The sequence below is a fragment of the Struthio camelus genome, chromosome 22 (assembly GCF_040807025.1).
Source record: "Struthio camelus isolate bStrCam1 chromosome 22, bStrCam1.hap1, whole genome shotgun sequence".
Taxonomy (NCBI): Eukaryota; Metazoa; Chordata; class Aves; order Struthioniformes; family Struthionidae; genus Struthio; species Struthio camelus.
The window spans coordinates 6,953,699-6,970,418 of record NC_090963.1 but is presented as its reverse complement, the minus strand read 5'-3'; the positions used below and the strand labels follow the sequence as shown (position 1 = coordinate 6,970,418).

General features: G+C 43.8%; 3 protein-coding genes across 6 annotated transcripts in view; 2 read left to right on the top strand and 1 right to left on the bottom strand.

Moving 5' to 3' along the window:
* Nucleotides 1-8,195, top strand: part of NFRKB (nuclear factor related to kappaB binding protein) — a 20,515-nt gene extending 12,320 nt beyond the window's left edge. For 3 of the 4 annotated variants that reach the window (XM_068917012.1, XM_068917013.1, XM_068917016.1), the window contains exons 19-26: nt 293-372; nt 1,098-1,318; nt 1,419-1,695; nt 2,009-2,227; nt 2,768-3,553; nt 4,067-4,173; nt 5,191-5,326; nt 6,087-8,195. In XM_068917012.1, coding sequence (XP_068773113.1) covers nt 293-372; nt 1,098-1,318; nt 1,419-1,695; nt 2,009-2,227; nt 2,768-3,553; nt 4,067-4,173; nt 5,191-5,326; nt 6,087-6,212 — 1,952 coding nt within the window. In that variant the 3' untranslated portion in view covers nt 6,213-8,195. Of the gene's footprint in view, nt 1-292; nt 373-1,097; nt 1,319-1,418; nt 1,696-2,008; nt 2,228-2,767; nt 3,554-4,066; nt 4,174-5,190; nt 5,327-5,620; nt 5,730-6,086 lie in introns of all 4 variants that reach the window. The other variant, XM_068917015.1, reaches the window with a different exon arrangement.
* On the bottom strand, nt 7,819-16,720 carry LOC104147661 (transmembrane protein 45B-like). The gene is made up of 6 exons (XM_068917029.1): nt 16,510-16,720; nt 13,874-14,059; nt 13,044-13,256; nt 11,845-12,029; nt 10,557-10,702; nt 7,819-9,898 (listed from the first exon to the last, which is right to left on the bottom strand). The coding sequence occupies exons 2-6, from the start codon at nt 14,055-14,057 to the stop codon at nt 9,760-9,762; spliced, it is 867 nt and encodes a 288-aa protein (XP_068773130.1). The 5' UTR covers nt 14,058-14,059; nt 16,510-16,720; the 3' UTR covers nt 7,819-9,759.
* ST14 (ST14 transmembrane serine protease matriptase) overlaps nt 12,000-16,720 on the top strand; it is a 44,792-nt gene continuing 40,071 nt past the window's right edge. The window contains exon 1 of the mRNA XM_009680450.2: nt 12,000-12,135. The gene's annotated coding sequence lies outside the window, so the exon portion shown is untranslated. The remainder of the gene's footprint in view (nt 12,136-16,720) is intronic.

Genomic DNA, 16,720 nt, shown 5'->3' with positions numbered 1-16,720 from the left:
CCAGTCCTGCAGATTAACGTGTCAATTCGAAATGAGTATTTGTTAGAAAAATTAACATCCCTGTGTGCAAGAACTACAAACATATGTACATTGACAGCTTCTAGCACATCTTTGTTTCAGCCTTTTTTTGGCTTATTCTGCTTGGTATTGTTCTTTTGGCTAGTGCCTGACTCTGTGTACATGTGTGTTTAATTTCTTATTGTCTGAAAACGTATTTATAGTGTTGGATAACCACTTTCTTAACTCAGTTTGCCTCTGTTCAGGAACTGTAACTAGTAATTTATATTCACAGAACGGATTCACCAGGCTCAAGCTGCTGCAGCAAAGGCTAAGAAAGCCCTTCAGCAGAAGCCAAAACCTCCGGCTAAAATGGTAAGTTTCTTTGCACAGGTTTGCGCAGATACTTTCGGGATTGGGAATGAGATAGGGACATAACCTAATCCATACATTTTGCATCCACAGCAGCTAATGAAAATTCCCTCCTATTCGATTTATCAATTCACTCTGTGTATGTGAACACAAGCGTTAGTCTTGTACCACTGAACGAAATGAAGAGGGAAGGACAGAAGCTGTTGCTTCTTGCAGCTTCCACTGTTATCCTTGTTGATCTCAGCAGAAAGTTCAAAGGAATTGATTTGTGCCCCCTGTTTTAGGAATGGTCTCTTCAGATGCAGTTTTGAGGTTAATCTGTGGCACAGAGCGTGCATCACATCTGCTCCCCCTTGCTGTGCTTAAGCTGTGAGGGTTTGGATGTCTTTTTTTTTTTTCTCTTTTTTAATATCAAACGTCCTTAAAATAGTTGCAATTGGCAAACTAACTAAGGTGGAAAATTTCCGAATGTTATGAATGTCTGTCGCTGCTGAGATGCATTTCTGCTTGAGAACAGGGGCAGTCAAACTGCCCAGCTCGCTAGTGGCTGCAGCGGAGGGAGGAGGACAGTCATTCATCGGTGATTTCGGGATTTTGCACCTCAGGATTTTGGACATCATTCATATCCCTATAGACCTCAGTTTCAAATGCACATCTCGTTCTTTGCAGAATGAGCAATCAAAGCCAGATTCTGTCAAGACCTCATGCTGTATGTGGTTTCTTTGCAGAAATCTAGTAGCAAGGAGAGTTCTGTGAAAGCGCTCCCTAGCAGCACATCAGAGCCCAGTCAGCTGAGCCTTAGTGACTCGAGCATGCCGCCGACTCCTGTGACTCCTGTGACACCAACTGCACCAGCGTTACCAGCAACACCTATTTCACCCCCACCAGTGTCTGTGGTTAGCAAGAGCGTACCTAGTGCTGGATCAGAGCCAGCAAAACCTAGCCAAAGGTATGCCATGCTTCTGTCTCCTGCATCACTTCTGAATGTTCTGATCCCCTCTGTCATCTCCTACATCTTTGCTGACCTGCTGGCTTTGTCTTTTCTGTAGTGTTCTTCTGGTATCATCCCCTACCATGCCACAGCTTGGGACATTGCTTTCTACAGCCCAGAGTTCACAGACGCAGCCTGGGCCACAGCCGCCTCCCACCCGGGTGGTAAGTCACACCACGTCGTCAGGACTGTCCCAGGTCCGAGTGGTCGCTGCCCAGTCCAGCCTCCCAGCTGTGTCTCAGCAAGCCCCAGTGGTAACCCAGCAGCAGCAGTCAACGTCAGTGCCTCAGATCCGCGTTCCAGCTACAGCCACACAAACCAAAGTGCTGCCGCAGGTAAGACTGCGGGGCTGCGTGGAAATGGCGAAGCGACCCTGATTTCTATCCTGTGGGGCTCCCTAGTATTTTTGGAATAGTGAACAGGGTTTACTTGCTTATGTGGAACATGCAGTTGACTGCAGGACAGGAGCATAGAAACAGTTGCACAGAATACTGTTGTGTCTCTTTTTTTTCCTCCCCGTTTTTTATTTCTGTGACACAGTTAATGTAGCATAACAGCCAAAGAGTCCACAGAACTTGGAAGCTAAGGCATAAAATGAAAAGAATGAGTATTAGCCTGTTCATAAGCTGCCTCTGTGTCCTGCTATAGGCTGTGATGACTCTACCAGTGAAAGCTCAAACCAGCCCAGTGCAGGTGCAAAGACCGGGAAGCTCTGTGACAGGACAGACGGGCATCACTGTGGCAGGACTGTCTGCAGCACCCAGTCCTGCTGTAAAGCCGGTAACCAGCTCTCCAGGCAGTTCTGCTACAAGCACCTCCTCTACCACTGTCATCCAGAATGTAGCTGGCCAGAATATCATCAAGCAGGTGAGAGAGAGGGAGGGATGAGGAAGCGGACTTGGTGATTCAGGTGTTTCCTGTTTGTGACAGACTTGATGGGCAAATGTGAAAAGATAGTGAAAGCGATAGTGAGCCATATTGTTGCGTGAGTTGATTCACCATACAGATTTAGGCAGTTGCTCTTTTGCTGTGTTTGAGCCCCATTTTCATGCGCTCATAGCGGACCAAAAACTGCGTTCTGTGCATCTGGACAACGTACAAGGGAGGAATGTGTTTGTGCAGGTTCTTTGACTTAGCATCTTAGGATGTTTGGAAAAGAAGCAAACTCCGTAGTGTTTCGAATTTTGATATGGTTTTGGAAATGCCATCTAATGAGCAACCAAAACCTGTTTCAGCTACGTAGCGAGTGCTAGCAGCCTGCTGAAATGTCGTTTCAGTTTTTATAGGAGGAAAGAGTATCAGCCGCTGAGCAAATACCGTCCTGTTGGGAAGTTTTTTTACTTTGTGTCTGGCTGTGCCTTGGACTGGGTCCTGGTTTGATATAGTTGTTTCTGTGATCTCTTCCAGGTGGCTATTACAGGGCAACTTGGCATGAAGACCCAGCCGGGAAGTGGTATCCCACTCACAGCTACCAATTTTCGGATCCAAGGAAAGGATGTGTTGCGCCTGCCCCCATCCTCAATCACCACGGATGCGAAGGGACAGACCGTGCTGCGTATCACCCCGGACATGATGGCCACCCTGGCCAAATCTCAAGTCACTACTGTCAAACTCACTCAGGACCTTTTCACAGCAGCTGCAGGAAGCAGTGCTAGTGGGAAGGGCATCTCGGCAACTTTGCACGTGACATCCAATCCTGTTCAGACTGCTGATTCTCCAGCCAAGACTAGCACAGCCACTTCTGCTTCTTCCAGCCCGGCTGGAAGCACAGTGGTTAAAGTGACTCCTGACTTAAAGACTGCAGAGCCAGCGAGCTCCGCTTTCAGACTGATGCCTGCTCTGGGCATGACTGTGGCAGACCAGAAGAGCAAAGCCATTACTACGGTGGCATCCACTGAGGCCAAACCGGCTGCTACTATAAGAATTGTGCAGGGGCTGGGGGTGATGCCACCCAAAGCTGGGCAGACCATTACTGTAGCTACTCATGCTAAGCAAGTGCCCTCTTCCTCAGCAGTGAGCGTGCCTGGCACAGTCCATACCTCAGCTGTCTCGTTACCGACCGTGAGTGCCACAGTGTCGAAAGCAGTAGCTGTGGCCTCAGGGGCTGCAGGGACTCCCATAACTATAGGCACAGGAGCCACTGCTGTGCGGCAGGTACCCGTGAGCACCACAGTAGTATCCACGTCCCAGGCAGTAAGTAATACTAAGCTTTTTCTGGAGGTGGGTGAGAAAGGGGAACGCTAAAGATACTGATGGTTTATGTCTCTTTATATCCACAAGGGCTCAAATTAAGTACTGTAGAACATGAGTCTGCAATTAATTTCATTGTGTTGGAATTGTGGTTAAATGCCGAATGACTAGAACAACAGTCAGATGTCTGTCTTCCCTTAACGCCTGTTGAGAGTAAATAAAATAAACTTCGCTTATCTAAAGTCCTACCTCTTGCAGTTAAGCGTCTTGCCCTGCCCCTCTGGAATAATTTCCCTTGGAACGGTATCAGAACTAAAAGTGCTCGTTACTTGTGTTAACTTTTTTACTGAATTCCCAGTTTAATACAGTTTGAAGGCACAGATTTCATCAGCAAAGCTGCTGTTGGTTTCTACTCCCAAGACTCCTAAAAAGCAAACTGCATGGTAATTGCATGTTGTCAAGCAGTTTCTCTGCTGAACTCCCCACTGCTCCTCATACGTTCTTCAACTTCTCTAGGGTAAACTACCAGCACGAATAACAGTGCCTCTGTCAGTGATCAGCCAGCCAGTGAAAGGCAAGAGTGTGGTGACTGCCCCCATCATCAAGGGCAACCTTGGGGCCAAGTGAGTACTTTGCATGTATACCAGCAAGCAACACCTGGTAGCTTTGCTTTAAAAATAGGCTAAGGAAGGTCTGTGATCAATCAGGTTCCTAGAGACCTAGAGAGCGGAGGGTGGAAGTGACCTGCAGTCTGTTAATAGGTCCATTAACTGCAGGAAACTAAATTAGTACAGCGTCTTGTGATAAGAACGCAGTCTCTGTTTAGGTGCCCTGGGACGTAGGTTCTCGCGATCTGCTGCAGAGAAAAAAAAAAGTTCTTTGCTTGACAGTAGTTATTAGATGAATTCTGTGTGTTTGAGCAAGAAATAACCTGGTGACATACCTAAAAATATTTATAATCTGAGGCTATCTCTTTCTGTTAAAGAAACGAGTGCAGTGTTAACTGCATCGGTGCAAATTCCTCTGGCATTCAGGTATTGAAGTCTTTTTGTTTATTCTTCCATGAATTCTGGTAGTGTCCCCCTTCGTTAAATCTTCAAGGCAGAACACTGTGTGCTTAGCTATTTTTTGCATTCCTTTGGAAGTGTTCAGGTCTGATTAGACTAACCCAGGGTGGTGCACAGCTGAGAGTTAAAGGGTTTAATTCATGTGATAAAGTAAAGTAATGTTCTCTTGTCATGAGAAGTGTTGACATAAACTTGTCACTTTTGTATCGGTCAGTGTTGTCAGACAAAAAAAATCATTAGCGAATTAGATAAGTAACTTTGATCTCTTAGCACCGGAAGAACAGTTTAGGCAGAACTGAGAAAGCGCTTTTTGTAGATGAACCAAAAATTAATGCATTTATCTCAGCGTAGCTTGTCTTACAACATACCTCGTTACTGTATACACGTTATCTGCTTTTATGTGACTGAGTGTGTTTTGAGGACAGGGTTATATAAATACTGGTGACAGTGGGACACAGAAGTCACTAAGGAGCTCCTGAAGGTGGAATGGGGCATCTGAGGTTGAACGTTGTGATCCGAGAGATCTGGCCTGCTGTGCTGTTTACTGACCTTTCAACGATTCTCTTTCCTTAGCATCAGTGGACTGGGTAGAAATATCATCCTGACTACGATGCCAGCAGGGACAAAACTGATTGCTGGGAACAAACCAGTGAGTTTTCTGACTGCACAGCAACTGCAGCAGCTGCAGCAACAAGGCCAGGCCACGCAGGTAAAGATACTTAAAATGATGGGATCATTTGCTTTTTGCTGACTTGACTTAACTCCACGGGGACTTTATACTTGATGCACGCGGTTCCATAAAAAGGACAGGTACACAACCTCGCTGTGGTGCCTACATTAAGCTCATGCAGTCTATCATCTCCTTTACCTTCCTTGCATCCAGGTATGTTTTTTAGATGTTTCTGAAGTACCGATAGTATAATGAATGTAAAACCAAAAATCCTGTCAGGAAGTGTTCCTGACTGATTGAAGGAATCTTCCTATACACTTCGCTTTTTTGTAGTGCTCTCTACTTTGGGATCTGCAGGTCCCCATGTCTCGGAGAAGTTGCATCCCTTCTTTGTACATCCATCTCTCTGTCTACAGATGCAGTGTTCTGTAATTCCAAACAGGTAATCTGCATTGAGAGCTGTTAGTAACAAGCCTGTAGAAGTGAAGTATCCAAAGGATCCAAGTCATTCTTCTGAAAACTTGTAAAAGCAGTTGACATGTATGTTTTTCTTGAAACTAGTCCTTGCTCTCTAATCTCAAGATCTCTCGCTACCATCCCACGTGAACAGTAGATGCCCTGATCTTCTTGTGCCAGAGTCTGTTCTTCATGTATTTTGCTGCTTGGTCTTGTTCATATAACTGAATTTGTGCTGTGATGGAAGCAGGTGATTTACCAGTGTGGGAGTGGGATGCAAGTGCGATGTCTCATGAGGTTGTTCTTGACGTGCGTTGAATTTTTTTCTTTCCATTTCAAACAGGTGCGCATTCAAACAGTACCAGCCTCCCATCTCCAGCAGGGAACAGTGTCTGGCACTACCAAAGCAGTTTCCACTGTGGTCGTGACAACTGCTCCATCTCCAAAACAGACCCAAGATCAGCTGTGAACACTGGTTTGAAAGTGGATCATTTTTCAGGAACTTGCCTGATTCCATTGTCATCCTCCATCCAGCCACCCGAGACTACCTAACTGCAAGTCATAGTTAGGGATTGGACTGAAATCCGCCACGTGCCAAAAGCAACACGCATTGCTTGTCTGGAGTCAGCATTGTGATGTCTAGGTAGAAATTCCACAGCAAAAGATGCTGTGCTTACAAAACAAAATGTTTCAGTCCAGATGTGCAAAGCCAAGTTCTTTGGCATTGATCGTGTAAGAAATGTCTTCCTTCTTTGTTCTCTTCCCATCTGAATGGCTTTTTCCAAATGGCCGTCTCTCGTTTCTGTGCATTTTGGGTTGTAGACAAAGCAGTTAATCTTGGGTCTTCCTTAACCAGTGAAACTTGCTTGGAAGGATTAATTCAGTGGCTTTTCAAAGTCATGATGAAGATACGTTCTTTTGCTGGAGACTAGCTGTCAAGACTTTTATATAGGTGACTTAGGACAGCGGCTTGGACACCAGAGTTTGTTTGTAACATAGCCTGGAAGTAGATCCCTAACACATTCAGTTTACTATTTATAGACTTTTTTAATACCTCTCCCCTGTCTCTGAGCTCAAACTTCATGATGAGCAGATCCCACTTCCATGTCAAATTTCTGTCAGAGTCTTTGTTATGCTTAAAGGCAGGAAGAGTCCCTCGTCAAGACAGTTCTTGTTGTAAAAAGGCTAGTAAACGTGGGAAAGGGTGAGAACTGGAGGAGATGTGGAAAGTCATTGTGTGAACAACTGTGTCAGCAAATGGAATATACTGAAAAGGAAAAAGAAAGTGGTCACCGGAAACTTCCTCGTTTAGTTTTCTTCAGCCACCTTTTTATCAGTCAAAAAAGAGCGTAGCTTGTTTTAAAAAATTGGAATATGATTTCAAATATACCCAAACTGTAGTCTCTCCGACTTGGACAGAAGAAATATTTTAACCCGTGAGCCTGGCCTTTAGTTTGATTTTTTTATCTTTGCAATTTTATCTTTCTATATACGTTGTTTGAATTTTGCACGTAACCAGAGACCAATTTGTTGCTGTTCTGACGTGACCTGGAAGCATTCTTTGAAAGAGATCAGAAGAAATGTTGGACTAGGAAAAGAATAAAAGTGCAGAAAGCCTTACAAACCTATCTGCCATCTCTTTTCGGTTTTGTACAGCTTGTTGTTTTGTGTACAATGATTGTCTAGCCTGTCAAGGGCTAATAGATTGTCCATCTTCCTTTGTAAGATGGTCCTTTTTAACATATTTTACCTTGTGTTCTTTTTTAAAATATGTGCTTTGCTCTGAGTTACCCAATACTGAATATAATCTATTTAAAGAACCACATCTTATAGTTCAGTGCTTTTCTGGGTGAAGCTGAACTTCACGGCAGAAGCCTCAGTTGGCGCTATGCGTGTCGCTGTTGAGAACCACTGCGCCTGAGCAGAGCAGGCAGCTTTACTGGGCTTCAGGCTGCGTGTCTCAGTCCTCCTGTACAACAGCTAACCTAGGTCAGGGGTGGGTTGGAGGAAATCAGATATTTAAATTTAAAAAAAGGGTATAGCTGCAAGAATTCAATAAGCAGGACACACCAGTACACCATTTTAAAGCATTTCCTTGAATTTGTATGCCTCAGGGATAGAATTTAGAGTGATAAAGCTTTTCTGAGCACCTTTCCTGCTTTGTCAATTTTTATACCTATTTGTACCTCTTTTGCGCATTTAATCTATAAGCTAAGTGGACAGCAGGAAGGCCTGTGGTTTGGGAGGGAGGTGCTGAAATTTTTAAGTCCTTTTGCCTGAGAAAGGACACCAGAGCCAGTTGTAAAATTGAAACAAGAAATGGAAGAGACAACTAAAAACTTCCTTGTGTTGCTCATGTGAAAAAGAACTGCTAAATTCAAAACAAATTCAGGATCCTGTTATGCTAATTCTCTTCATTATTAATAAAATTCTTCAGTCTCAAAACCTAAAATCAAGTGCTGAAAGACGTTACAGTGTTGAACACCTTAAATTTGTGTGAATCCTCTTGCAACTAGCTACATGAATTTGACACAGGAGACTTTGGCTGTGCTAGGCTTAAAAAAAAAATAACAGGAAGCCTGCATCTAATCGCATAATTTAGTCTTGCCGTGAGATTCTTGCTGCTGCAGAGTTGTTAGAGTCTTGCTGTTCTGGGGCCTCATCACCTCTCTTCTTCCATCACTGCCTTTGCTAAACTGGTTGCTAACGTGTGAGTTACCTTTACATTCGTTACTGCTTTGCTGAAGCCTGTTCTCTTTGCTTTTGAAACCTGTGATCTCTGGGGAAAGAGCATCAGTCACTATGTGAGCTTTGTATTTGAAAGACCTATGTGCTGGATTAAACAGTCTATGTTTACTACCAACTTTCAAGAACAAAGTACAGCCTGTCCTGTGGTTCAGCTGCTACCCATCAGATGAGTTGCTTCCACTCTGGTTGAAAAATAACTCTTCAGTTATTGCAAGTTAAGGCCCCTGGTTTTTAATAAGTAACTTCTAACTTCTGCATGATAGGCTGAAGGACAGAGAAGGACTTCAATTAGTTTGTTGGTCCGTGAGTGCGCTGGGACTGCATATTTAACCTAGGCTATGTTCCAGGTGCTGTTTGCTCCTGTGTCCTCTTCCACATTAGGATGCCCTGATAGCCCAGTGAACTCTCTTTGGGGTTAGTGTTCCTTTTTAAATGCAAATAGTTAATTAGAAAATGACTTGCATATTTTAAAAGTTGATCTTCATCTTCCGAATGTGTTAAAGTCATTGGCACACGGTTTTTAGGTAAATACAAAAACCTGTTATTCGTTTTTCACATGGCAAAACTGAATCATAGAAACTGGGACAAAGTAGCAGTAGACTCAGCTTTAGTACCTAGTCCTGCCTGGAGTGAGTTTGGTACTTGTTGCCTAACGTCAGGACCCTTCTGAGTACTGCTCGCATAGCACTATATGATGGCAATCTGATGTTTAGACTTTTGCCCCACAGCCTTAAGTACAGTGACTTGTTACAGACCTGGCAAATCAGAGTGGGAAAGAAGGGATTGTATGCCTGTAGATCTACCTATGCTGTGGCTTTAATGCTGTTCTTGTGCCTGGCTTGTTTATAAATAATCACAGCTGCAGCATACCTCTTTTCCCCCCTAACTTTAAAGTGTTTAAAAGAATCTTTCCCAACTAAGTATTTTCTGTTCATGTGAACATTACCGTTCCATTAATAAACTATGAAAATTCATTATCTGCAGCAGAGTAGCACCTTGAAATTCTGACTAAAATCTGAATCTCTGCTCTGCCTTATTCATTAGAAACTGTATAGGCTCTGGGGAGCTTTCAGTTTGAAACTGGAGAGCTGAATGGCATCAGGAAGTAAAAACGCATAAGTTTGGTAATGAAACGAGGTTAAAAATTACTCTTAAAATTGCATAGGAATTCTGTGGAGAAGTGGGAATCTGATCTAATCTCTAAAGTTCCACCTACTGTTGCAGTCAACAGAAAAATCCTTTCATTTTCTTAATAATCCATCTGGATTCTAGGAATGAAGAAAGGGCTGCTTGGAGCCATCTCCTTCCTGGTCTGTTGCTCTTAAGAGCAGAGTGTAGGAACTTCTAACAAACTTCAGTCTCTCGGTATCTTGGAGTCTGATACACTTCTTCCATATTTTAATGCACCTGCAGGAGAATAATATCGGCATAGGTATAGTTAATATAACCTGTTGCTGGCTAACAACCAAGTTAGGTCTATCTGAAACTGTTACTTGAATCACATAGTTATGTCGGTAGTTATGTTGTAAATCAAAAGTGGATCCTCTGTGCTACGTTGGCCCCTTCAAGCATAGCCTTATATTTTTCACTCTCTCCATTGTTTACTTGCATCCAAGTATAGCTGCGGGAATTTGCATTTTGGCACCAGTAGAGTGATTAAATGTCAACACTGTCCTCTGCTCTAGTCTTTAATAACTTCAGAAAAGAGACATACTTCTATGCTTTGCTGTTCAGTTTGCATTTTCAGTTGCTCCTTGGGGGCTGGTTCACCTGCTTGTACAACTGTGCAATAAATTTTGAGGGCTAGGCAGCCCCTGGGTGCTTGAATTTGTCATCTTCCCTCTGTTTATCTTGTATGCCCAACTGTTCCTGAGTTATTGACCTGCTATCACATTAGATGTCATTCACTCTAGCTGATGCCTTGCTGTGATGCTTTTGAATTCCAGCTTAGTATGGTCATTTAATGGTGGTTTTGTGGATGTATATGGAAACATGGGGTCATTTTTGCAAACCATGGATAGCAGTTCTCCCACCCTGCCTCCCGCTGTTCAACCCTGCTACGTACCAGTAAGTGGTGGGATAGCTGAGGGTGACAAGGAGCAGAATCGCCATATAATGCCAGCAGAAGCACATGGTAATGAACATGATGTTTTCATGATCAGACTGGTCCCAGCCTGGCCCACCCCATGGTGGGTACAGAACAAATCCAATCTGGTTAGAAGAAAGGGTATTATGAGCAGGCTGGTAAGTGAGTGATACTCTTTTTCTTCGAGCTGCTGTTGAAAAACAGATTGCCTTGGCATGTTTGCTTAGCTATTATTGAGGCTAGATCTAAAAAGGAAGTCTAAATACCTAAATCCATTAGTATATTCTGTGGCTCCTCTGCATTTATCAAGATGAAATTGAAAATGTAGTGTGAATACTCTGTGTAGTTTTGAACCTAGGCTTCATTAGCACTCCAGCATCTAATAATGGTGCAGTATATCTCGGTCTTTGTCCAGGTTGCTGCTTGGAGATACAGAGGTGACGTTGCACCTATTTGCAACGGGGAAATTATGGCAGCCAGAGATTGTGGCTGGATGAATTGTTCTTAACTTGTGCATTGAAATTCTAGATACAGAAGTCTGAATTGCTCACCCTAGGCTGCTTTTGCAGCCAGTGCTGCCTCCAGAGGGCCGTTCATGTGACCTCTCAGATTCCTCTTATAGCAAGAATTGCTCTCTGGATACAGCTGTTTCTTTCTGTTGACTATTAAAAGAACCGTGGATGACTACCCCAAATTTGGGCTTTTGGACATTTAGCTTAGGGCAGATGAATCTTATGTAAAGTTACCACCCAAGACTGTGTGGGAAGACTGTGGTAGACAAAGGTAGTATACTCAGGTCTTTCAGATTCCATTTAGTTTTATTGTTAAATTGCTCTCATTTGTCTGAGGCGCAAGCCTGTCAGTTGAGAGAGGTCTTACAATTTTTGAGTTTTGCATTTTCCCAAAATAGCCTAAGCATTTTGCCTTTAAAATAATCTCTGACATTTACTTTCCCACAAGTCCAACAGAGTTCCCATCTGTGGACTGTGATGGCATACTGTGAAATTCTCCTTCGGCTTGTAGAGGAGTCCTCTTTCCTATTCAGTTGCAAATGCTATCAATCTCCAGTTTCAGCATGGATTAATCTTGACGTACTGCTTTGAGGCCTAAAAACTGGTGAATCATAGGTAAATTGTTTTAAGAACCAATTTGTTCCCTTAGGACCTAGAAGTATTCACCAAACTAGCTCAGTAAGACTTACATCTATATCTTGTGATGTTACTTATTCTCACTGCCAGGTTGCAAGTCTGAGAACAAAGTAACTCACCTGCCAGAACCAGGATCCTTGCAGCAGAAACATGCTGGTCTTTAAGAGCTCCAGGATCGGGCGGTTTCGCAAGAACACTTCAAAGAGAGAGCAGAAGGCACCACCGAATATGGGAAGGAGCATCAACAAGTGGACGTGCTGATCCAGAGCAAGGCGGTCGTGGCCGTGAAAATAGAAGAGCAGACCTGCCGAAAGTCACGCTGTTTTACCTGTTGCGCTAATGCCGCATAAAGAGTTAACAAGGGCCTGGAAGGAAGGATCTCAAAAGATGATGGCATTGTTTGAAACTGAGTAAGTGACTTTAATGTGTTGAGGTGCCATTCTGAATGAATTTTCAGCAGCAGGGGAAAATTTTTCGGTTTATCCTTGGGGGAGCAGTGGCTACTTGGTATGTGCAAGACAGAGAGAAACTCTCCGTTCATGCAGAAATAGGCTTGATTGCTCAAACAGAGTATGTGCACTAAGAACTTTTCACCTGCTTAAACCAGCTGCCTGAAAGACCCCCTATCGTGGGAGCTGTCTGTTCCCTTTCTTCTTGCATTCTCAGTTATACAGTGAAACTATGGGTATGGGTAGACAATCAAAAGCCATCGAGTATCTGTAGCTTTATGGATTGATGATCTCCTGTTGTACTGCCTTCCTTGTTTAAGGAAATGCGTTCCACTTCATAGCTGGGGTGGCCTGAGTGACAAGCGATAACTTGGTAAGCGGTTGAACTGTGCTTTGTTTCTGAGCGTTCCTGAAAGAACACTTTCCGTTTAGGCTGACCTGTAAAAGCCGTGAAGCATGCTGAAAGCTGGCGATAAGCAGAGAGGGAAGCTGTAAGTCCAGTCTACCTGTTACTGCTTTTGTCAGTTTTACTGATAAAGTGTCATACGTGATCTCTGATTTTGGCGGCATACCAAAAGTCATAAAACTCACTGGTATTCCGAACACGTTAAGACACCTGGGCAGAAAGGAATGTGTTAATCTTCACAGCTAGGCTTTCCCAAGAGAAATGTGAGGCAGAATGGGGGACAGGAGCCAGCAAAGGCCTTAAGTGCTTCATTGTTACAGAAATAACACCCTACTCCTTGAAAGGCAGCATAAAGGCTTAGCCTGTGTATTTAGGTAGCTGTGACCAGGAGAGAGAGTCCACAGTCAGAGGGGTGAGTCCCGTGGCTACAGTGCTTCAACAGTCTCTGTCTGTTGCTACTAACCTTGAATGAACATAGCTTGGGAGAGCATGAAGTGGTCCAGCCCAGGCAGTACCTTGAGGTGGAGAGCGCTGAGTACTTCCGCTATGCCAGAGAGGCCGTAGGCAAGGTACATGGTTCCATGCGTCCAGGCTAACAGATTCACCCAGCTGTTACCGTTTTTGTTGTAGAGATGCAAGCAGGGTCCCCCAGGAATGAACTGCCCAGCAAAAAATCCTGGCCAAGGGCAAAGAGCAATCAAGGGAAGGGAAGGAAAACAGCTTTACCATCTGTGATAGGCCAGGCTTGTATAGCAGTAGTATCTCTTCTAAGACAAATGGATATACTTAGGAAAAACAGACAAGTTTGTGCGCTTCTGGCTTTTGAGGTCTACTACAGAGAGGGGGAAGTCAAAGCTGAACATACAGGCGCTGTGCCAAAAAAAGCCCTTCTCCTAGGGAATAACTGGCCTTGCCTGACTTCATTATACAGTCAGGCAAGCGTTGGGTAAGTGCTTATTCAGTATTAATTATGATATTAGTCATTATTAATCAGACAGGGTGGAGGACCTGTACTTCTGACAGAAGCAGTGAGACTGATTGTCTTAACTGTACAAATGCCTGTCAATCTTTCTGAAGTTAAAAGGCAGATACATCTTCTTAAAGCTTATCTATGAAATACGACAGGAGAGGTCCTTCAAAACCCACTAGGCAGATTCTCTTTCCTTTCCCATTATGTAGGAAACTGAGTATTTGTTGTTTGTAATGGCATGCACTGATCCCAAGGTGCTACCCAGATGGGGGAAATAATGTAGTGCTAGCGGTGAAAGGCAGATCGAGTGATAGAGCACTTACCTATTAGAGAAAGGGAGGTCTTGGCCACTGCTTCAAGGACCTCCAGACACTGAAAATACTTATTGGCGCTGAAGATTTTGTTCTCTTTTTGCATGAAGTGCTTGATGGGGTGTTTCACACACCACAGGAGTCCAAGTCCTAGGAAGTAAGAGCCCGGAAGGGCGTGTCCTTCAAAGCTCTTCATCACTATATGTTATGGAAAGACAAAAAGATCTCAGTGTCAAAAAAATATGGTGTTTCTTTAGTTTTAAAACTCTTACACAAAGGAGGCTATTATGTTATGTTGGTATTTATGGCAGACCAACAGAGTCAGTGATTCTGCCCTTCGCCAATCCATAGTGGCCTGATTTTTAAAGTGGTCCAAGCAGCTTTCCTTGATTATGTCCGTGCACCTAGATTTTAACAATTTTGGCAAGCAGGATCAGGGTTTGTTGCAGTAAAGCTGGATTTAACCCCTGCTTATGTTTTTGCTGTTTTTTGAAATACAAGTCAAGCATCACAGAGAGCAACAATTGGCTTTCGAATAAGTTGTTTCACATTATTTCCAGGTAGACGTTGGCAACAGAGCCAGAACAGCTGATGGATTTGCAGATGTTAATTATTTCCTCAGAAAGGATTTCTTATGATGGCAATTACCAGTTGAATTTGCGGGGCTGACATTTTCCCAAGAGCCAGAAATGCTAGGTGGATAACAAGGTGACAGTTTTAAAAAAAATATAGCTGGTCTCATTAATTTGTGTAGCTATAGCAACAGATGAGGTTGCTCAGTACTTTCCACTGTGTTTACTTAAAATTTCAGCAGGCTTTCATTTTTGAGCTGATATTTTCCATGCTAGGTATCTGCCTCTAGCTGAAATTTGGGGGAAAATTTCAGTAAAATAATTCCAAAATTTCTATTAATAGGATGAGGGAAGAATAGACTGCTTTGCCCTTCACTCTTTCACACAGTGCCCACTGTGACCTTGGGAAAGCCACTTGGCCCTTCCTTGCCTCTGTTCTCCAGCAGCTTACTCCATAGGGAGCAGAGGAAGCGAAAGCAGGGGTGAGTTTGACAATCCCATGTTATGTTGGTAGGGGAAGATAAATAGAATGATGGGATTTCATGAGAAAACTGGGGGAAGGAGTTGGCAGCAAGCTAGCGAAAGGAAAGAAGGAATACCAGGCAGAAGGGCAACAAGGCTGCAAGGGACGGGGCAGGCGGGATGTAACCACACCTTCCCTAAAACTGGTATCAGTTCCTTGACTCCCATTTCCACATTCCCAAGGTGTGCCATGTCAGCAGAGAGTTTAGCAATCAAGATCAGTCTTGATTTTCCTTTCAGAGTTACAGCTTGGCTACATTTGGATGGTTTTCAGGCAGGTTGGCAAAAGGCATGTCTCCAGCACCAGAGCTTGCTCCGAGGTATGCAGGAGCAAGACCTTACCAAGGGAAGGTTTCAAGAGGTTCGTTTTTATCCAAAGCTAAACAGTGCAACTCTTTTGCTTAAGCAGCAGCAGAAATGTTTTAACAGAAGTGTAATGAAAAACTCTAAAGAGAGACAGATAAAAACAGTTTTCTGACTTCATTTGCTAGCGTTAGCAGCAATGTGTGAGGGAATTGGTGTCTTTTTTATAAGATTAATGTCATATTTTGCCTGTGACAAAACCATAAACATTTCAAACCTTGAACTCTTACTTTTCCAAAGACCACTCCTGAGCTACCTGAAAGGAGCTGCGAAACAGAGCAGACATAGCAGACATCTTCAGTACGCATGCTGTTTATTGCAGCGTGCTTGGCATTGCTATGCTAGGAGAGCTGTAACAATTCCCTTTAAAGTTAGAAAGGCATGGCATCCGTGATGCTTTAAGGATTGAGCTTGTCCGATGTAATGCACCGGCGCCTCACATCATACTGTGCCCTTGTTGTGCTTTATTAAGGGCACTACAACAAATATAAGACTCATTCTCATTCTAGTTCTTTACCTGTTCACTCCTGTGATCTCTGCATTCACTTTTCTGCCTCATCAGTTTAGCTCCTGAGTTCAGATTTAAATTTAATGTGCTTTGGTCCTGCAGGGGCTCAGTGTGCCATGGTCACCGGCCCATTCACCCTTCTTTCCTCTTGTGTTTCATTAAAGCGACGCAAGCGTGAGATCCTTTGTTACCTAAATTCACTCTTTCCCATGTTTGTTGCTTGCTAATGCCAACGGAGAGAGGGTTTGCTGGAGACGGGACAGTTGTAGTAGGTGCAAACCACTGCTAAGAAAAAAAAAGGAGCATACAGCCAAGAATTTTTTTTTCTGCTCTCTTTGCTAACTTGCTGTTGCTGAGGGCTGTAGAGAGAACCTCTAGGAAGTTGGGAAAAGAGCTTTAAATAAAAGATGTCCTGTAGCTACAGAAATGGCACTGAAAGACAGTTCTTCCAAACACTTTGAAGAGCCCAGTTCTCACAAAGGCCTTTCCCTCCTACTGCCAAAACTTCTTGGGCAGCGGGCAGCCCTGGCCTCCCCTAATTCACCTTGCAGCGGCTGGCCTCTGTCACACAAGTGCTTCTGCCCCTCCTCAGACCATGCTCAGTCTGACCAGCGCAACCCCAATTAACTACTGAAGAATATAAATGATACCGTTCATTCATGGAAGGAAGAGAAGTGATTTACCTGTATGATTTGCACCGGTTGGTTCACTTCCTATCCCATCTGCTGCAGAGAGAAAAGTACACTTCTCCTTAAGTTCTGGGTTATATGTGAGCTGGGGCTGGTTCAGGGCTGGGTAGTTCTGCAATCTTAGGGAGTGGGAAAATCTGTGAAGCAACTCTTTCAAAACAGGCCATGGCAAAAGGTGATTCCTCTTGCTTGTATTCCCAGTATC

What these genes read in the sequence shown, in the direction of transcription:
- LOC104147661 (XM_068917029.1), bottom strand. Translation starts at nt 14,057, where the DNA reads ATGAAGAGCTTTGAAGGACACGCCCTTCCGGGCTCTTACTTCCTAGGA. An exon ending in CCAAGCTATGTTCATTCAAG is followed by an intron (nt 12,030 to 13,043) that starts GTTAGTAGCAAC and finishes GACTTTCGGCAG; the next exon opens with GTCTGCTCTTCTATTTTCAC. An exon ending in AAGGATCCTGGTTCTGGCAG is followed by an intron (nt 10,703 to 11,844) that starts GTGAGTTACTTT and finishes TCTTCTAACCAG; the next exon opens with ATTGGATTTGTTCTGTACCC.